This window comes from Neolamprologus brichardi, chromosome 7 (assembly GCF_056152115.1).
Source record: "Neolamprologus brichardi isolate AB-2024 chromosome 7, ASM5615211v1, whole genome shotgun sequence".
In the NCBI taxonomy this organism is placed as follows: Eukaryota; Metazoa; Chordata; class Actinopteri; order Cichliformes; family Cichlidae; genus Neolamprologus; species Neolamprologus brichardi.
The window spans coordinates 15,937,478-15,954,243 of NC_142110.1; the positions used below are offsets into that span (position 1 = coordinate 15,937,478).

General features: G+C 41.0%; 2 protein-coding genes across 2 annotated transcripts; both read left to right on the forward strand.

Moving 5' to 3' along the window:
• Positions 1-1,263: 1,263 nt before the first annotated feature.
• Positions 1,264-12,092, forward strand: LOC102798783 (AT-rich interactive domain-containing protein 3B-like). Its single transcript, XM_006782628.3, has 9 exons — positions 1,264-1,532; positions 2,188-2,808; positions 6,659-6,733; positions 6,831-6,903; positions 7,931-8,114; positions 8,929-9,179; positions 9,406-9,669; positions 9,770-9,859; positions 10,957-12,092. The coding sequence occupies exons 1-9, from the start codon at positions 1,506-1,508 to the stop codon at positions 11,094-11,096; spliced, it is 1,725 nt and encodes a 574-aa protein (XP_006782691.2). The 5' UTR covers positions 1,264-1,505; the 3' UTR covers positions 11,097-12,092.
• A 2,463-nt stretch (positions 12,093-14,555) lies between these two features.
• syt18b (synaptotagmin XVIIIb) lies at positions 14,556-16,208 on the forward strand. The gene is made up of 2 exons (XM_087844373.1): positions 14,556-14,700; positions 15,199-16,208. The coding sequence occupies exons 1-2, from the start codon at positions 14,556-14,558 to the stop codon at positions 16,206-16,208; spliced, it is 1,155 nt and encodes a 384-aa protein (XP_087700499.1).
• The last annotated feature ends 558 nt before the right edge of the window (positions 16,209-16,766 follow it).

The following is a 16,766-nucleotide window of genomic DNA, read 5'->3' on the forward strand; positions in this document are numbered from 1 at the left end:
TCTCATGCTTCTTTTGTTCCAATTGAAATATATATATATATATATATATATGCTCATCTCTTTTCACTCTCTGTATTTATACACCACTCTGTATTTAATCATTAGTATTCTTAATCTCTTGCTCCCTCTCCCACAGTGTGTCTTCTGTCCTGTCTCCCTCCCCTCACCCACTGCCAGTTGTGGCAGATGGCTGACCCTCCTTGAACTTAATTCTGCTGAGGTTTCTTCCTGTTAAGAGGGAGATTTTCCTTCCCACTTTTGCCAAGTGCTTGCTCATAGTGGGCTGTCTGATTGTCGGTGTTTTCTCTGTACTGTTGTAGAGACAACTTGAGTTTACTGTTACTGTGATTTGTGTCATATAAATAAAATTTCATTGAATATTGAATACGAACTTTCACTTTGCTAGAAAGTCCAACAAGGACATCCAACAGGAGAAAGGCTGTTCCAACATTTAGGAGCTACAACCTCAAGAGACCCTGATCAGAAAATCAGAGAGGTCGGTGGCAGATATAAGGTCTCAGTAGCTCTAATATATATGCAGCAGGCTGTCCATGTAAGTTTATATGTAATTAATACCATTTTAAGATGATTTGTTAATTTGACTGGAAGCCAATAAAGAGAAGGTAGAATAGGGGTGATGTGCTTGTTAGTAATCTATCTGCTGCTTTCTCGACCAATTACAGATGGGCTTATGGGCTCACGGGTTGTGAAGGCAGGAGGTCTGTACACAATTATATTTTTCAACCAGTTTCCAAGTGGCTGGTTTTGCATTTACTTCTGATAGAATTGGACCCACAGACTGGTTCTTGATCTGTTCATGTGCCAGCCTACTGAAACAACCCTGTTATTGGCCCTGGAAACAGAAGTGAGTGTTTACATGATAGTGGTGCACTGAGTACAGGAAGAATTCACTGGAGATATCTGATCAGACTAAAAACACACACTTTGCGTTTCACGCTTTGTCATGAGGTTCTCCCAAAATGATTTAATTCGGCCCTAATGCAAACACTATTAAAAAAGGAACGACGGCTTCACTAGTTTGACGTGTTGTTTTATCTAATTGATTTATTTCTACGGTAAAGGTCACATCACCTTTGTAAGAATCAGCAATGGATTCTGCTTTGGGGTGGGATTTCCTTGAGAAGTGGGTGGGAAGATACACATAGCTGGAAGCGATAAAGCACTTTACGATCTTTGCGCACGGGGCGGGCTTTCCATTCATCCAAGTTGGGGGTGTGCGCCACTCACTCGCAGACAATCGAAGATATTTTAGTTTGTGTGCTCCGCGAGTGACCGCAGGGAGGTGAAGCACAGCAGTATTTACCCCTCCTCCAGCTCCCATTACTCCAGCCTTCACACAGCGAGGGGCTTTAAACCACATTTGATCGACAGAAGGGGTTTTTGTTTTGTGTTTCTCTACTTTAAAAAAAAGGAGAAAGTGGTCATGAGATGCGATTAACTTCTGGCGAAGGAAAAAAGCAAGAACTTCACGAGACCTGTTGGCGATGATGAATTACTCAAAGGCGCAAATGGTGAGTAAGCCTATCGACGACTCTTTCGTAGCTCACCCACTCGTGTTCGTTACAGTAACAAAGCAAAATGGGACAAAAGTGGACTTTACTGTGATAATTTACGCTTTTTAAAGCTCCCCCTGTCATTCCCCGCGAGGGCAACAAGTTTGAAGCACTAAAGTGAGCTTTATGTGAAGTTAAATTTCATCCATGTGTCCAATAAAAACGACGAAACCCGTTGTGAAATAACCTACTCCGAGGACCCTTAAGCAAATTGCGACTATTGAACTTATAAATGAGAGAGATATTTGGCCCCATGTAAAAATGTGTTTTAATAGAAATTTACGCTTTTTGTGTTTATTTATTCAACTGTTTATTCAACTTTATCGCCCTTTAATGAGCTCTCTGATGTCCACTCTTCCCGATTACCAAAAGTAGTCTACCTTAACTTGAAGGAAAAAAAAAAACATGATTAATATCTGGTATTTAATTATGTTTAATTTGCCTCTGCAAGCATTTTTGACCATGTTTATTGTTCTGGAGTAGGCCATCTAATTGCTGCTGGGTATTAAAACATGTTAATCGCATCATACGCAGTTTTTTATCTTGTTTTTTTTAAGATATTAAAATTTCTCATTAAAGTTCTGCCATTAGTGATTTGTGTTTTTCTCCTCAGTCCAACCTATCAGAGGTTGGAAGTTCAGCTGGGTGTTCACAGTCCTGTCCAGTCGGCGTGAAGCTGGAGGTGGTGATGGAGCATCTGCAGAAGCAACAAGAAGCAAAGCTGGAGATGAGCCTGCAGGAGAAGCAGCTTCTTCACGCTCAGCTCCTGTTTGCTCAACAAGCTGCCGCAGCAAGAGCCTCGTTTTCAAGACCAGACACTACATTGTTTGAAAGAGTAGATGGACAGAGCAATCCAGCACTCCAGCAGGCCTTGAATAATCATCTGAGCGGAGTGGATCCAGAGGCAGAGGAGGATGGAAACTCAGAAGATGAGGAACAGGAGATGTTGACCTCTCAGGAGAACAATGAGGAGGAAGACATGGGCGAGGAAGAGGAGGAGGAGAACAATTCTCATCAACAGGCGAAGAAGCCCCGACTCCAGCATGTATCGCATTTTCCCTTCCAGCCTTATTCTACATCTCCATCAGCGGCTGTGAAGCAAACGTCTGAATCTCCACCTTCAGGAAAAAAACAAGAGCACATGGAAAAGAATCTGACGTCACCGGCAGGTCATCATGCCTTCACGTCAGCGAATGGCTTTGCTGACTGGGGCTTTGATGAGTCAGTGAAACGGGTAAGATTGTAATGGACTGCTCCCTGAAAGAGAGAAAATGCACATCTGTAATTGTTATTTTGTGTGTATACGTATGTTCTGCCTTAATTGTTGACCTTCCTCACTCCTGCCTGGTGTCCCTCCTGATGGGAAGTAAGGTGCGCTTTTTTTGGCCAGATGCACATCTTAATTACTTTCCAGGCCAGAGATTTTTCTCTGCCATACATCAGCTTGTGGCTCAGACGTTTGAAAACACCTTCTGGCCACTGGCTGAGCTAAATGATCATGGCTGTGTACCAGTGCTAACTACAAAGTCCACTTCAGGGCTAAGAAGGTAGACTTGAAATGAGAGCAGATCGGTCAGATTTTCTTTAAATGTAGCCATGGATTGAATTTAAATTGCAACTGTATGAGTCCAGAGTCCAGCTGTTGTCTTTTCCCCTTCTTTTGGGGAGCAAGCTGATTGGTTCGTCTCTACGTGAAAAAGGGCAGCCACGTCAATATAATGCACTGATTAATGAGGGCTGTAGGTGCAGGGACAGCTGGGTTGTGGCTCACCATGCAAACTGCTAACCATAAAATTTACTTGCAGTTGTTTCACAGGAGAAGAATGGTCCTTTTGATACCATTACCCAGAGTTTTACACATTATTCAGAGTTTTTTTTTTTCTTCCTCTTTGTCTGATTTTTGGTTTAAGTCAAATGTGGAAGTACAAACATCCAGGCCCAGATGTTACTGTAGTCTTGCAGATGGCTTTGCATAACTGAGGTGTCGCTGGGCAACACTAAATGGCAGCTTAATTTCACTGAAAATAATCAATACATTATACGGCCACTGCAGTGACAATGTGTTTCCTTTTCACAGGCCAGCAAGCCAAGCCTGCAGCAATAAAGAACATTTTGTTTTAGTTTAAGCGCAGTAATGAGAGTTGTGAGAGACTGTGGTGGAAAGGCTTAAGTGTGTGTCTGTTAAATGGTTTGCTTTCTGTTTTTGTTTTTGCTGAAAAGTCAGAAACATCTCACAGCCCGAGACTAAAATTAGAACGAATTTGTGCAAGGCCTTTGCTGTGACTCAGATCTGTGAGGATCTTTGTAAGTTGTCAAATTAACTGCAGAAAGTATTCTTTGTCATATTTAATTATATTGGGATTTACTTGATGAAAAGTCTTTTAGTCTGGTTTTCATTTTTGTTGGCAGTATTATTGATTCTTAACAGGGTTGTAAATATGAGTAACCACACTGAGCTAGAATTCTTCTTCTCTTTGTGTAAGAAATAAGTGTTTGCTTTGTTTGTTTGTGTTTTTTGTGGGTTTTTTGTTTTGTTTTGGGGGTTTTTGCAGCTGAAACTCAAAGTGGAGCTTGTGTTTACTGGTTGCCTATTAAGCTTTCTTATCCAACAACCATGTTAACAAGTCCACAAGCTTGAAGTGGCTCTTTTGCAAGTTAATCGGTGGCTGGTTGAAATAGCTACTCTTTTCACCTTACGATTGTGCCGTGCTCTACGGCGTCTTTATCTTCTTTTTCTTTAGTTCAATTCATTACCGAAATATCTTTGAAAATCTTGACATGCGTTTCAAGCCTCATCACGCCGGACAGCCATTGTTTGCTCCTTATGTGCAGTCTCACTGTAAGCCTTTAAATGTAGCTTGGGTGGGGATAAAGAGCCCCTGTTCATTCAAGCTTGCAGCACAGCGAGGAGCCAGATAAATGATCTTGACTTCCTGGGGGGATTAAAGGGCCAATAATTTGATTTGGCTAAAAAAAAAATGTGGGACTCCCTGTCGCTGCATTGAGATTTGGAGAGGGGTGAGTTTTCACTTTTGCCCTGTTGGAGAAACTGAATGATTTTAATGAAGCTCATTATAGGGGGCAGTCGGTTAGTATTAACATTTCACTATTTTAATGTCAGCCTTGATTTCGGTCACGACTGGTTGACAAGACAGACTTTTACTTTGAAGTAATACGCATTTAAATTTAATTGAATTTAAATATATTGAAAAAAAAATCACATAAATAAAACTCGCCTCTTTAACAAAACAAAAGAAGCCCTTTTTTCCTGACCTACATACTGAATACTATCAGGACTCCCAGGCCGGGATGTGTGAAAGCTCTGTGAGCAATTAACTGAAAGCTCTTTGTTAACAGATCCACAGTAGGTCTCACTTGCTCATCAATAAGGAAGGGGGGAGGGTTTTTATTTCGATTTGATGCTGAAAAGACCTTCAATAGTGTTTCTGCTGAAGGCGTAAAAGTCCTTGATTAGAAATTCTAAGGCCAATCTGTTGGATGTGTCAACAGCTTGGTAACCTCTGGGACGAGTTTGACCAGTTTACCCGCAAGAAACTGGAAATAGTTACCAGAGCACAAGCTGGTTTTTATAAGAGTTTGTTACAGTGATTTCCTACCAAGATGAGGGTCAGAGTGGAAATTTGAGGGACATGCTTTGTGAAAGTGCTGCTAATACTTAGAATTGCTCAATATTTAAAATGTTGTATGTAATAGATTTACTGTCAAGGAGGTTGGTATAATATTTAAAGGATGGAAATGATTAGCTAAAAGTAATGGATAGGTGGTTGAAAGAGCTGGCTGCAATGTTTTGATGACTAGTTAATGGATAAAAGTTGGAAAAGGTGATGCCTCGTGTGCATATAAAAGCTGGTAAGCTCAATAAAAGTAATGGGTTTGTGGTCAAATCAAAGTTTCAATAGAATACAAACAACTGACGCTATTAAACTGTGTACAAGACTAATGTGACAGTGTTTAGTCTTACAGTTATTAGTAGTGAAATGAAAGTCCAGTTTTAAGTTGGTTGTAATAAACGTTAGTGATGCTGTGGAGCTGACGTCAAAGAGAACCACTGCGGTTCACTTTGAGCCTGCTGTTGATATGCGTTGGTATCTGCAGTTTGTCTTTCTGTTTTTACTGTAAACACAAGGACGGTTACAGCTGGAGCGAAAGCCAAATGATAATCGCTTCTCAACTGGCTAATCAGAGAAACAAAGGCTTATCTGTTATGGCTTTTAGACTCCAGGCTGACATTATTACCATACCAAACATTCAGTGAATAGGTATGTGTTTATAAAGGCAAAATGATACAGTTAAACACAAAATATCAAGTAAAAGGCTAAATGTGAAAAAGACAAAACAAGCCTGTTATTTTGATTAATCACTAGCATAAGAATGGAAGGTTTTTGATGCGGTTAAATACAAAAACATGTTTTGATGTTTTGTTGTCTAAACGACTCCTCCTTGTTTTAATATAAAACATGTTAATATAAAACACAAGCGCGAACCAAAAGGCACACACCCGCAAGAACTGACAGAAGGCAAGGCTGCGATGGCTTTTCATAAGCTGCATATAGAAATGAATTTGTAGTTTCTTCAGGGAGGAAAAAAAACATAATTAATGTCACATTAAAGGGTTTTACTTACTTGCACTACCATGCTACACTCGGTGCATATTAGTGGGATAACCAGCTCAGCAGGCCTTTCCACTCAGCTGCACTCAGGCTGCCCTCCACTCACATTTGCAACCTTTGCTACGTTGATGAGGTGGTGGAAGAATAACATGTCACATTAATCTTCCAGTTCAGCACGGCTCATTTAATTGATCTCCATTGTATTTGTCATGGCCCAGTCAGATATTTACAGTAATCGTGTGTTTACCAGAGGACAGTCTGATGGTGTACTTGGGAGTACTCCAAGTATCTCACTTAGAAAAACAGCAACACCAGTGTTTGAATTAATGACCTGTTTTTATTATTATGTCACTATAGAATTTAGTGCTCTTTAAGCAGAATAACGACTTTTACCCTGCAGCAGCTAGTTGGAAATGATTTTCTTAATGTGTCTTTCTGTTATTGTGTGAACAGAGAGGAAGTGCCATGTGGGCCGAGGAGACTGACGGCGTTAAAATAAGAGGAGAACCATCTCGGGACTTTGCCAAGGTTCGTATATGTGGTAGAAGTAAACATGTCAAATAACTGAAGAAACTACAGACTAACAGTTTATTGCCCTGTTTCCTGTGTGTGTGTTGTCCTCTAGCTTTATGAACTGGATAATGACCCACAACGGAAGGAGTTTCTCGACGAACTCTTTGTCTTTATGCAGAAACGAGGTAAGGTTCAAAACCTTTCATTTTTTTACATTGTCGATATTTGGACACGGCAGTTTTGGGTGCAAAGTTGTGTCTTAAAACTGACTATCAGCTAACTAAGGTAAGTACCATTAATATAGAGATTAACTCTTACAATTAAACTCACCAAAAACAGGAGCACAGACCACCTGGACATTTTGTTAATGTAAGTAACTGTAGCGTAAGACATTATACTGAAAATGCTCTGAAAGCGACCAAGACCACAAATACAGCCAGTCAACATTTTAGCTCTAATAGAATCAGAGAATCTAAGCAGGTACTGTTATCATACATGGGGAAGTTAACTGTGGAAACCCAGACTGAGGTTGTAATCCTGCCTATTTCTGCTTTTTACCATAAGAGTCTAGATGGGTTGAGTCTCTTTTTCAGCACTTCTGCATCTTCATCCCTGGATTTTGCCACTTGGTTAAAGACTTTCATACAGATTGGGATTTGTTTCCACAAATCCCAAGATTAGGATTTGTTGTTTGTGGATACAAATCCAAGAAGAAGTGCAACATGTTCACTAATCTTCACTTATGTGGGGCAAGGTCATTGCCATGCAAAATGTGCACGTGTGTCTGTGTTCATCTTAAGCACAAAGTAATCTGATTTCTACAACTGCTTTTTAGCCGGCTTCATTAATTGGCTTTTCTCCCAATCGGGACTGGAAGGGTCAGTTTAGTCACTGTGACCTGCTGGCGCTGTTGACTCTAACATAGCCCCTCTCCTTGCACTTAGATCAATGCATCAACAAAGCTGCTGCTGGAATTATCCCCACCCCCACCGCCTCACATCCGAAACTAGCTTAATTTGACAACTCTATCCGCGCAGATTAAACATGCTAAGCCACATTATCTAACTCTGACCTAAGGCCCTCAGGTGTGCAGCTCACACTCTGCTTCTGCCTCATGTTGTTCACAAGACCCGTTCTTGTTTAGCGACAACTTTTCAGAGTTGCAAAACAATGGAAAGCGCTACATTTCAATGCATTCTGTTATTTATCCAGGAACTCCTGTGAATCGCATCCCCATCATGGCAAAACAGGTGCTGGACTTGTACAAGCTTTACAAGCTTGTGACAGAGAAAGGAGGCCTGGTGGAGGTTATTAACAAGAAGATATGGAGGGAGATCACCAAAGGCCTCAGTCTCCCCACATCAATCACCAGTGCGGCCTTCACCTTACGCACCCAGTAGGTTTCTCTCAGGTGTTTTGGCAGATTTTTTTTGATCAACAATCGGCTTGCTAAATGATTGTATTGGTTAGACTATAAATTACTCCAAAAATGCTGAATATATTTTCAAGAGCTAGCACATATTTGTGACTCTGTTATTTTAAAAAATGATGAAATGTAATCATTCTCTGAACACCATAATGCTGCAAGAACATAACTATAATTTGCGTAAATGAAACCTTTGCTCACTTTGTTTCTGACTAGCCGATCTAGATATGTATTTTTATGGTTTGCAAAGTCTGTAATTTTAAAAGATAACAGTCTGCAGAGCCTTATGCTTGTGGCTTTGTAGGTCTTCACAGGAGGCTTTTGCAGGCAGTCGGCTAGAAAGAAAAGTAGTGGGGGGGGGAGGCTGAAAATTGCATTCATGGCAATAAATCATGTAGCTGTTGAAGCATTTCACAGAAAAACAGGAGCTTTGTTGTTAAGGTGGTATTTAAGCAAACAGAGGGATTTATCCCGTGGATATCTCCGCAGAATATAATACCAGTTCACCCAGCATTCATTAAGATGTGGACTGGGTGGCTAACCAACATTGCTACCACAGGAACAACCACACTTTTGCTAGAATCTCCATGTTTTAGCTCATTTGTTGGCAAAAATGTGGACTTCCAGTAACTGCTCCCTAAAGAACCATACAATTAATAGGTCTTAGCATTTTGTAGATAAAGACTTGAAAAGGGAACCATCTGCTTTATCCTTCATATTTGCAAATAATTAAAAATGTTTTTGTGGAAAATGGATGGAAAACCCGTGAAACTTGCCTCTGCAGGTATATGAAGTATCTGTATCCTTTTGAGTGCGAGAAGAAAGGCCTGAGCTCTCCGGGTGAGCTACAGGCGGCCATCGATAGCAACCGCAGAGAAGGCCGGCGTCCCAGCTACACCAGTAGTCTGTACCGCTACTCCCCCTCCCCAGGCTCTGCTCCACATGCACTCCTGTCTTCACCCAATATGCAGAGCGCTCCGACCGCGCACAATGGCCGCAATACCTCCGCTAGTCCGCATTTAAAGAGAAGCATAGGTACGCTGCATAGTTTTCTTTTCTAAAATGATCATATTTTACAACAGATACAATCTAAGCCTCTTTATAGTGTTTGGGTCATAGGCAAGCCCTGCAATGCAAATTTAGCACACTGATAATAATTTTGTTTTCCAGTAATCATGAATCGTGAATAATAAATATATAATTTTTTCAAACTTCTTATGAACATAATAATTTCTTCATCTTTTTCTTTGTTTCCAATCAGATGAGTCCCCCACCCCTGTTGTACCCCAGCTGCCCATGGCTCTGGCACTGGGGCAGCAACAGCAGCAGCTGGCACAAGCTGCCACATTTGAGCATCTGAGAGAGAGGTTGGAGCAAGGAGCAGGTGGAGCTGTAGCTGACAGCCCAGAGAAGAAAATGATGCGCCTCGCTGAGGAGCAGCAGCGCCTCATGCAGCAGGCACTCCAACAAAACCTCCTGGCTATGGCCTCTCACTTTACCCCCATGAACCTCAAACTTGGCAACGGTGAGTTTGCTTCTACTTTGACCTCTGTCATGGCTGAACATCACAGCATGCTTATTCTGGAACCGACCCTTCACTGGAATTTTTGTTTTTCCTCTGACAGAAAGCAAACACGATCTGTCGCTGAATCTCTCCACTAATGGAGCGGCCAGTATCAGCGTGTCTGTGGAGGTCAACGGCACTGTTTACTCAGGTGAGTTATGAAACCTGTAAAGGAAGCGTGTTTTCTTTGGTGCGTGACACTAATGTAGAGGAACAAGCGCACGTGGTGATGAACTAAGTTAATTAATATCTACAGTGAAAGAAATAAGCAGTATGTGTACTGCACTTGTAGTACCAGTTCCACTGACCAATAACATTTCATGTCTTTGGTTGCATGAGGGTAAATGGCCTTTGTCAAGAGCAAAAGAGGGATTGTGTTTGCTGAACTGCAACACAAACGGCTGTTGTTTGACTACAATTTAGCGTTTATTTTTCTTTTAAAAATGGATCTACTTTAATAGACAATGACTCACATGCAGAACAGGAAGTCTTGATCTAGAGATCAACGAACAGATTCAGATGCCAACGGTAGAAATTTACCAGTTAAGGCCTTTTATTAAAATCATGTCAGAATTCCTAAAAATCTTAGTTTTCACTGTGTACTAGCAAACAACCCTGACTTCTATAGTCATGATATCAACATATTCCACATCGGAAGAAGTTACAAACACAGACAAGGCAGAGACCAATTTTTGTTGCTGTTCTTTGTGAATAAAACACCTAGTTGATACAAAAACGACAGTCTTTTCATGCAGTTCAGGCTGTGTAATACTCAAAGAAAAGGCAAGAAATCCGCATGCCACATCTCAGACTCTACATGCCTCAGTTACATCATCACAGGACAATTAGAAGTCTCAACAAATATGAAGCCGTTTGTCTGTGAGCTAAAGCTTGGCTGAAAGTAGGCCATGTAACAGGACAATGACCTCAAGCACAGCAGCAAACGGCAAACAGCGTGGCTGAAAAACAAAAGAATCAAGGTGTCGCAATGGTCCAGTCAAAGTCCAGACCTCCACCCACTGTGGCAGGACCTTAGGAGAGTTGTGCATAAATGAATACCTGCAATAAATAACGATGTGAGACACTTGAACTTATTACTGCTGGAGGTTGTTCTACAAGCTACTGAATCACGAGGTGGACTCTGTTTTTTTTTTTTTAGACTCCTGTAAAAACTTTCTTTTTCAATTGCCCTTTGCACAGTGAGTTCTTTGTAACTGACACAGTCATTAATGCCGTTGTCTTCTTTAGGAAAACTGTTTGCCCAGAAGTCGGCTGCTTCTGTGTCGTCACAGAATGTAACTCCAGCAGGAACAAGTGGTTTCAGCGCTTTTTCCTCCGCACAAAGTTCCACCGCCTCATCTCCCACCTCCTCAAAGGGACCAAATTAAAATCACTGGCTTTTTAATCTGTCCGAAGCATAATGATTACACAGTGCACCACACCATTCACTTCTCTTGTCAGACAAGAACTGGATGAACTCCACGGATTCTCTGCCACAACACAGGAAACCTTCTATTACTTTAATAGTGTAATGTCAACATTTTTGACCTCTGTCCTCAAGCTTATTTTAATATAGTTTCAGTTTACCTTAGTGCCTATTAGAAGAAGACTTTTCAAACATGGTAGCTTTCTGGTATGAAGGGCTGCAGGTTTGTCCGGAAGTATCGTTAATGCAAAATAATTGCTGCAACTCTTTGAACGTCAGCTACGTTTGTAGGTGTGAAAGCTGTTCCGTAGCTGCCTTTTCCATCAGTACAACAGTGTGCTTGCCAAAGAGCAGCTAGTGAAGACCAAAAAGCCTTAGTTCAGTGTCATAGCTGCTTGAAGCCATTTTGTATTCCTCTTGGTAAGCTTTCAGTTTACCTTGAGCAAAAGTTTTTACTTTGTGTAACTGCTTTCATGGAAAATGTAGGGCATCAGTTTCCACAGAAATATCGCAACTCCTAAAGAATTTCAGGGAAGATGTTTATTCATTTTTGCTTTATTGTTATTTATTAATTTGGCGAGGCCTCAAAATGACAGAACATTTATTTCAAGTAACTCAGAGGCGATGTTTCTGCTGGGAAAGTGACACATTTACCTCAGTTGACTTCCCATGGTGGCAAGTTTCTCAGGCTACTTTCTTCTGGACTCAAGAATATCCTCTGGACTCACTGTTATCTTATATGTATGTCTTGTCATGTTGCTGTTTTATATTAGTGTAAATGCAGAGAATGTATCATTAATGACCTCAACGTGAACACTGAAACGGTGCTACCTCAGTCCTCAGAGAAATATGCAGTGCTTAATGCCGCATGTGTTCATTTGTTGAAATAAACTGTAAATGGACAATCACGTACACACATGATCGCAAACAAATGCCACTGGGGAAAATTTTTTTTTTTTTTTAAAAAAGGGTTGGCTTTCAGCTCTGTTGGATTAACATGTTTCCTGTAAATGTAGGGATGAGGAATAAAATAAATCTTCTGTGCTGTAAAAATACCGTTTTCTTTCTTTGCACTTCGAATATGTCTTCAGACTTTTGACGCAGAGGCTAGTCTCTGATTTCAGATAGCATGTAGTTTTGTAAATGTTTGAAAAGAAATGTTGATCACAATGCATTTCAAGTCTTTTCGCTGAGTTTCAGCTCATCTTGTAGCTTTCAGACCCCACTTATTTTAGTTCTCATCCCTCTCATATAGTTTGTTTTTTGTTTGGGGTGTTTTGCACAACAGACAGCTAATCCGTCTCTCTAAAAGCTCTTAAAATCTGCAGCACGCTACCTGCTCACCAGCACACAGCAGGCAGATGCGATTGTGAGTAGCCGATGAGAACAGTGGAGCAATTACCAGCTTAAGAGTGCGACGTATCCTCGATGGAAGCCAAAAACAGAAACACAAACTAAAAATAATGTTGCTTTCTAATTGTTGGACATGCAAACAATCTGTCTGCTAACAGCTTCACTATATCAACTTAATATTAATAATATAAATAAAACTTAATATTGCTCATTGTACACACCTAAACGGTGAGTTGTTATTGTTTAGTGGGAACACATTTGTAGACTTATTGTTATTGTTATTATTCTATAGCTTTACATGATTCAAAATTCAAAATACAGTAATCCTTATTTTTCTTATCCAGGTTGTCATAGCTCCCCTCCCCTTGAAGGCCAATGTTCCTCTTAAGTTAGGTTGGGACCCTCATATGGGAGCTCTATGACCCTCTGTTAAAGAGTCTTTACTGTAAAATCAAAAGCGCCTTGAGACAGCTGTTGTTGTAATTTTGCACTATATAAATAGAATTGAATGAACAAGCACTTTGTGGTGGTTGGAAAGAAAAATTCTCTTTTACTAAGAAGAAACCTCAAGTAGAACCAGGCTCAGGGAGGGGCAGCCTGCAGATGGCTGGCATATAATCAGTTTTCAAATTATGTTGGAAATATATATAATGTAACCGCTGCACACTGTCCCACTTACCATAATTTGTTATTCAGTTTCAGTCTGTGTGACTTTTGTCAGGTACAAAGGAGCAGTGTTCATGCACATTTGCACAGATATACACACTGAATAAGATTCAGCCAATTAGGGATTCCTCCTCTCACATGTGCATACTATCAATCACGTAATGAGTCCACTGGAAACATCCATGCCATCATCAGAAAGCCAAACAACATTTAACATCACCAGCTGATCTGTAAAAAGACCCTTGTATGTTAGAATTGGCGATGGCGTGCCGTGCACAGGGGCCAGTTTTGTACTTTTACTCTGGATATCTCAACTGGCTCATTATTATTGTGTAATACAGCTGCCTTTATTTAATTAAAATATCTGAACAGCAGCTCCTTTCCATCACTGGAAAGTTGGATCCAAAAATTCAAGAATAAGTTCTTGCTTGGCCAGATGGGGGTAGTATTTCCTCGCCTACACATGACACACATACACTAATCCATGTTTAGGGGTGTTGTGAACAAGCAAAGATGCACATCTGTCAGTATGCCAAGCTGTTTCTGATGTCTTTAACTTGGAACCCGAACTGTGTAGCAAGAGGGGGAAAAAAACAAATGTAAGTGTAAATTTAATTACTTTTTTCAGTCCCTGCAGTTTGGCCTCTGTCATAGAGACATAAAGAAAAAAAACCTAAGCTTACTGTGATGTGTAAAAATCTACACATCCCATTGTGAATATGGAAAAGAACCTACAGAGTGAGCTTTACTTGCTTAACTCTGTAGCAGACCTATCATGACAGTAATAAATAAAAAATAATAAAAAAAACAAATTCATGGGTCAAAGGAGCGTGGTGGTGGTGGTGGTGGTGTGTGTGTGTGTGTGTGTGTGTGTTGGGGGGAGGGTTACAGGATTTACTGGTTAGGATAGTTACGCTATAGTGAAAATGCTGGATTTGCATCTGGAACACTGAAGAGGAAAGATGTTGCGGAGGTATTATGACGGCTCTCTCCGCCCACGGTCCCCACCCACCAGGCAGGAATAATAGTGTGTAAGTCACTTTGCAAATGAGGTTATCACTATCCAGGGATGCAGGCTGGAATATACGATATGCAGAGAGTTTGGACAGAAGGATGATTTTCTGACTCCCAACCGAGAAATAGATCTACAGGTGGAGAGTAGAAACTTTAAATTAAACCAGTTATTTATTTATTTTAAATTTACAGTAATGTTTTTATGAAGGCAAGTGCAAATGTTTTTGTGCCTTTTTTTCCTTTACTTGATAGTCTAAAATAACGTTGTTTGGCTTTGTTTTGGACTAAAAATCGAAATGTGTTTTTATCAGTCGAGCAAAAGATCTTCTTTACTTGGACATTTGGGCATCTGCTTGTGGATTTCTTAGTAGGCTCTACTGCTGGCACCATGCCTTATCATGATGAGGAGTACCCCGGTCAGCCTCTGTGGCAGTCTGTGCTGCTTTTCTGCTGCAAGGGCATGATCGAGGGCATCATGGTCATTCTGTTCTTCTGGCTTCTGGTTCAGGTCCTGTTCTCCAAACAGTTAGAAGGTACGGTATCCGAGTCCAAAACAATAACCACATCGCCACATGCTATTACCATATACATGCTGATGAAAGAGCTTCCTGGTCCATAACAGATGTGATTCTGTTGTTTTCATAGATAAAGCAAAGCTAGAATAACATCAAATGTTTCTTTCCAGTGTTTGTGTTTTCGATACATTTTGTGTTGCTAAATCTCTTTGATAATTACATCATTTTTACTCATTTAGAAACCTACTTTAGTGATGCATATCTCCACAAATTAAGGGCTGTAAACTTGGCTACCCAATCATATTAGGAATGGCATATTTATTAATATATTGTTCAGTTTTTATGTGTATATTTTAAGAAAGCTCTGACAAAATTTGAACCAGTCATTTAGTAATATGCTAATATTGTCCAGCACATTGGCCCAAATACTACATTAACTGCATTATGTAATCCCAGAGTTGACTGAGATGAATTACTTCTGCCACCTGACCTTATTATCCCTTGTTGCTTCTACAGTTCATCTCCAGATTCTTCTTCTGGTTGGGCTGATCACCTTTTGTCTGTGTTTGGTCCTGGGATGCTTTCTGTGCTTGTGGAAAAGTAAAGTTTCTCGAGTGAAAGACAAAGCTCCTGCGACATCAGCACCAGCTCCTGCTGAACCTGTGTCCTTTGCTCAGACCTCACCTTCTCCCTCAGCAGCAGCAACAGCATCAGCATCCAAGCAGCAGTTTGATGAGCTGGATGAAGAAGTGCTGGAGTACCCGTCCACTTTTAGCAGCGCTGCTACTTCAGAGGGTGAATTTGGCTCTCTGGCATTTTCAAATCAAACTTCCTGTGAACAAAAGGAGCCTCCAAAGTCTTATTTTTCCCTGCGCCGCCTCAGCACGCCTCTGCTTTCATCACCCCTTTATAAACCATTAGACCAGAGTCATAGCTCGCTGCCTTCCTTTCCAAAACTGGGACTACTGGCCAAAACACGTAAGGCCCTGCAGCGACGCTGCACTGTAACTGGGGAACACATATCTTATAATGAGCACACTAGACTCACCAGACCCAGTGCTGGCTCTCCTTCTACAAAAGAAAAACCTATCCCATTGGCCCCACTAAGCTATGGCTCCAGTGCAAGCTGCCAACATCCAATATCACCAAAACCCTGCCTCCACTTCACTATGGCCTTCTCTCCAGAGCAGCAAACCCTGACAGTCACTGTCCTCAGCCTCAGTGGGACGCCTCACAGGCTGGAAGATGTGTCTGTGCAGGGGAGCCTACCACCTCTCTGCCCCTTTCCTATGCAAGCCGCTGTGCAGAGCAGCTCCAGCTCTGAAGCCCACAGCCTGGTGCTAATTTTTAAGGTGAGCTCTGTGGAGGAGCTCCAAAGGTGTGTACTGAAGGTAGCTGTGAATGCACGAGAACCAGCAAGCCCCAGACGCAGTTCTCTGGGTGAACTGGAAGCCGAGTGTGCAGGAAGAGACTGGACACCACAGACGCCACTTCACTTAACAAAAGAACTCAATCGAAGCAAGTAGAAAATAAAAAAGGTAGTGAAGGTTATACACCTGTGAGTGGTTTAAATGTCCGTACTTGGAGGTAAAAGCAACTTGAATGATTGATTAGGAACCTTTCGGGTACAAATTTATACCCCCTTTGGCCACAATTTTAGACCTCTGAACTTAAATCCTGGAACAATAACAAGATGGAAGAAAATGTAAACAAATTTCCAGATATTTTTCTGTAGTTTTATTTATTCATTGCTGTGTATGACAGAGCTAAATGTTCAAGTTGCAATTCCTGCCAATTAGGAATGCCCTCTTTGCTCTTTGAACTTTTGCCCTTTGACTGCAGAGTCTGACCTCTCAGGATGCACTGATGTGTAAGGGGCTTAGCTGTCCTCCACAGATCTTCATTTAGCTTCATTATCAGACTGTCGCACTCTGTTAAAGTCACGGTCCTCAGAGCTGATAATCTAGACAGCCTTGTTTCTACATCAGCAGGTAAAACCAGAGTTTGGTGTCACTTAAACTCGACAAAATGCGTATGTGATTTCAGAATGCTATAAGGGCATAATAGACAGATGTATATATATA

What these genes read in the sequence shown, in the direction of transcription:
- LOC102798783 (XM_006782628.3), top strand. Translation starts at nt 1,506, where the DNA reads ATGATGAATTACTCAAAGGCGCAAATG. An exon ending in GCCTTCACCTTACGCACCCA is followed by an intron (nt 8,115 to 8,928) that starts GTAGGTTTCTCT and finishes TTGCCTCTGCAG; the next exon opens with GTATATGAAGTATCTGTATC. An exon ending in GAACCTCAAACTTGGCAACG is followed by an intron (nt 9,670 to 9,769) that starts GTGAGTTTGCTT and finishes TTCCTCTGACAG; the next exon opens with AAAGCAAACACGATCTGTCG.
- syt18b (XM_087844373.1), top strand. Translation starts at nt 14,556, where the DNA reads ATGCCTTATCATGATGAGGAGTACCCCGGTCAGCCTCTGTGGCAGTCT. An exon ending in GTTCTCCAAACAGTTAGAAG is followed by an intron (nt 14,701 to 15,198) that starts GTACGGTATCCG and finishes TTGCTTCTACAG; the next exon opens with TTCATCTCCAGATTCTTCTT.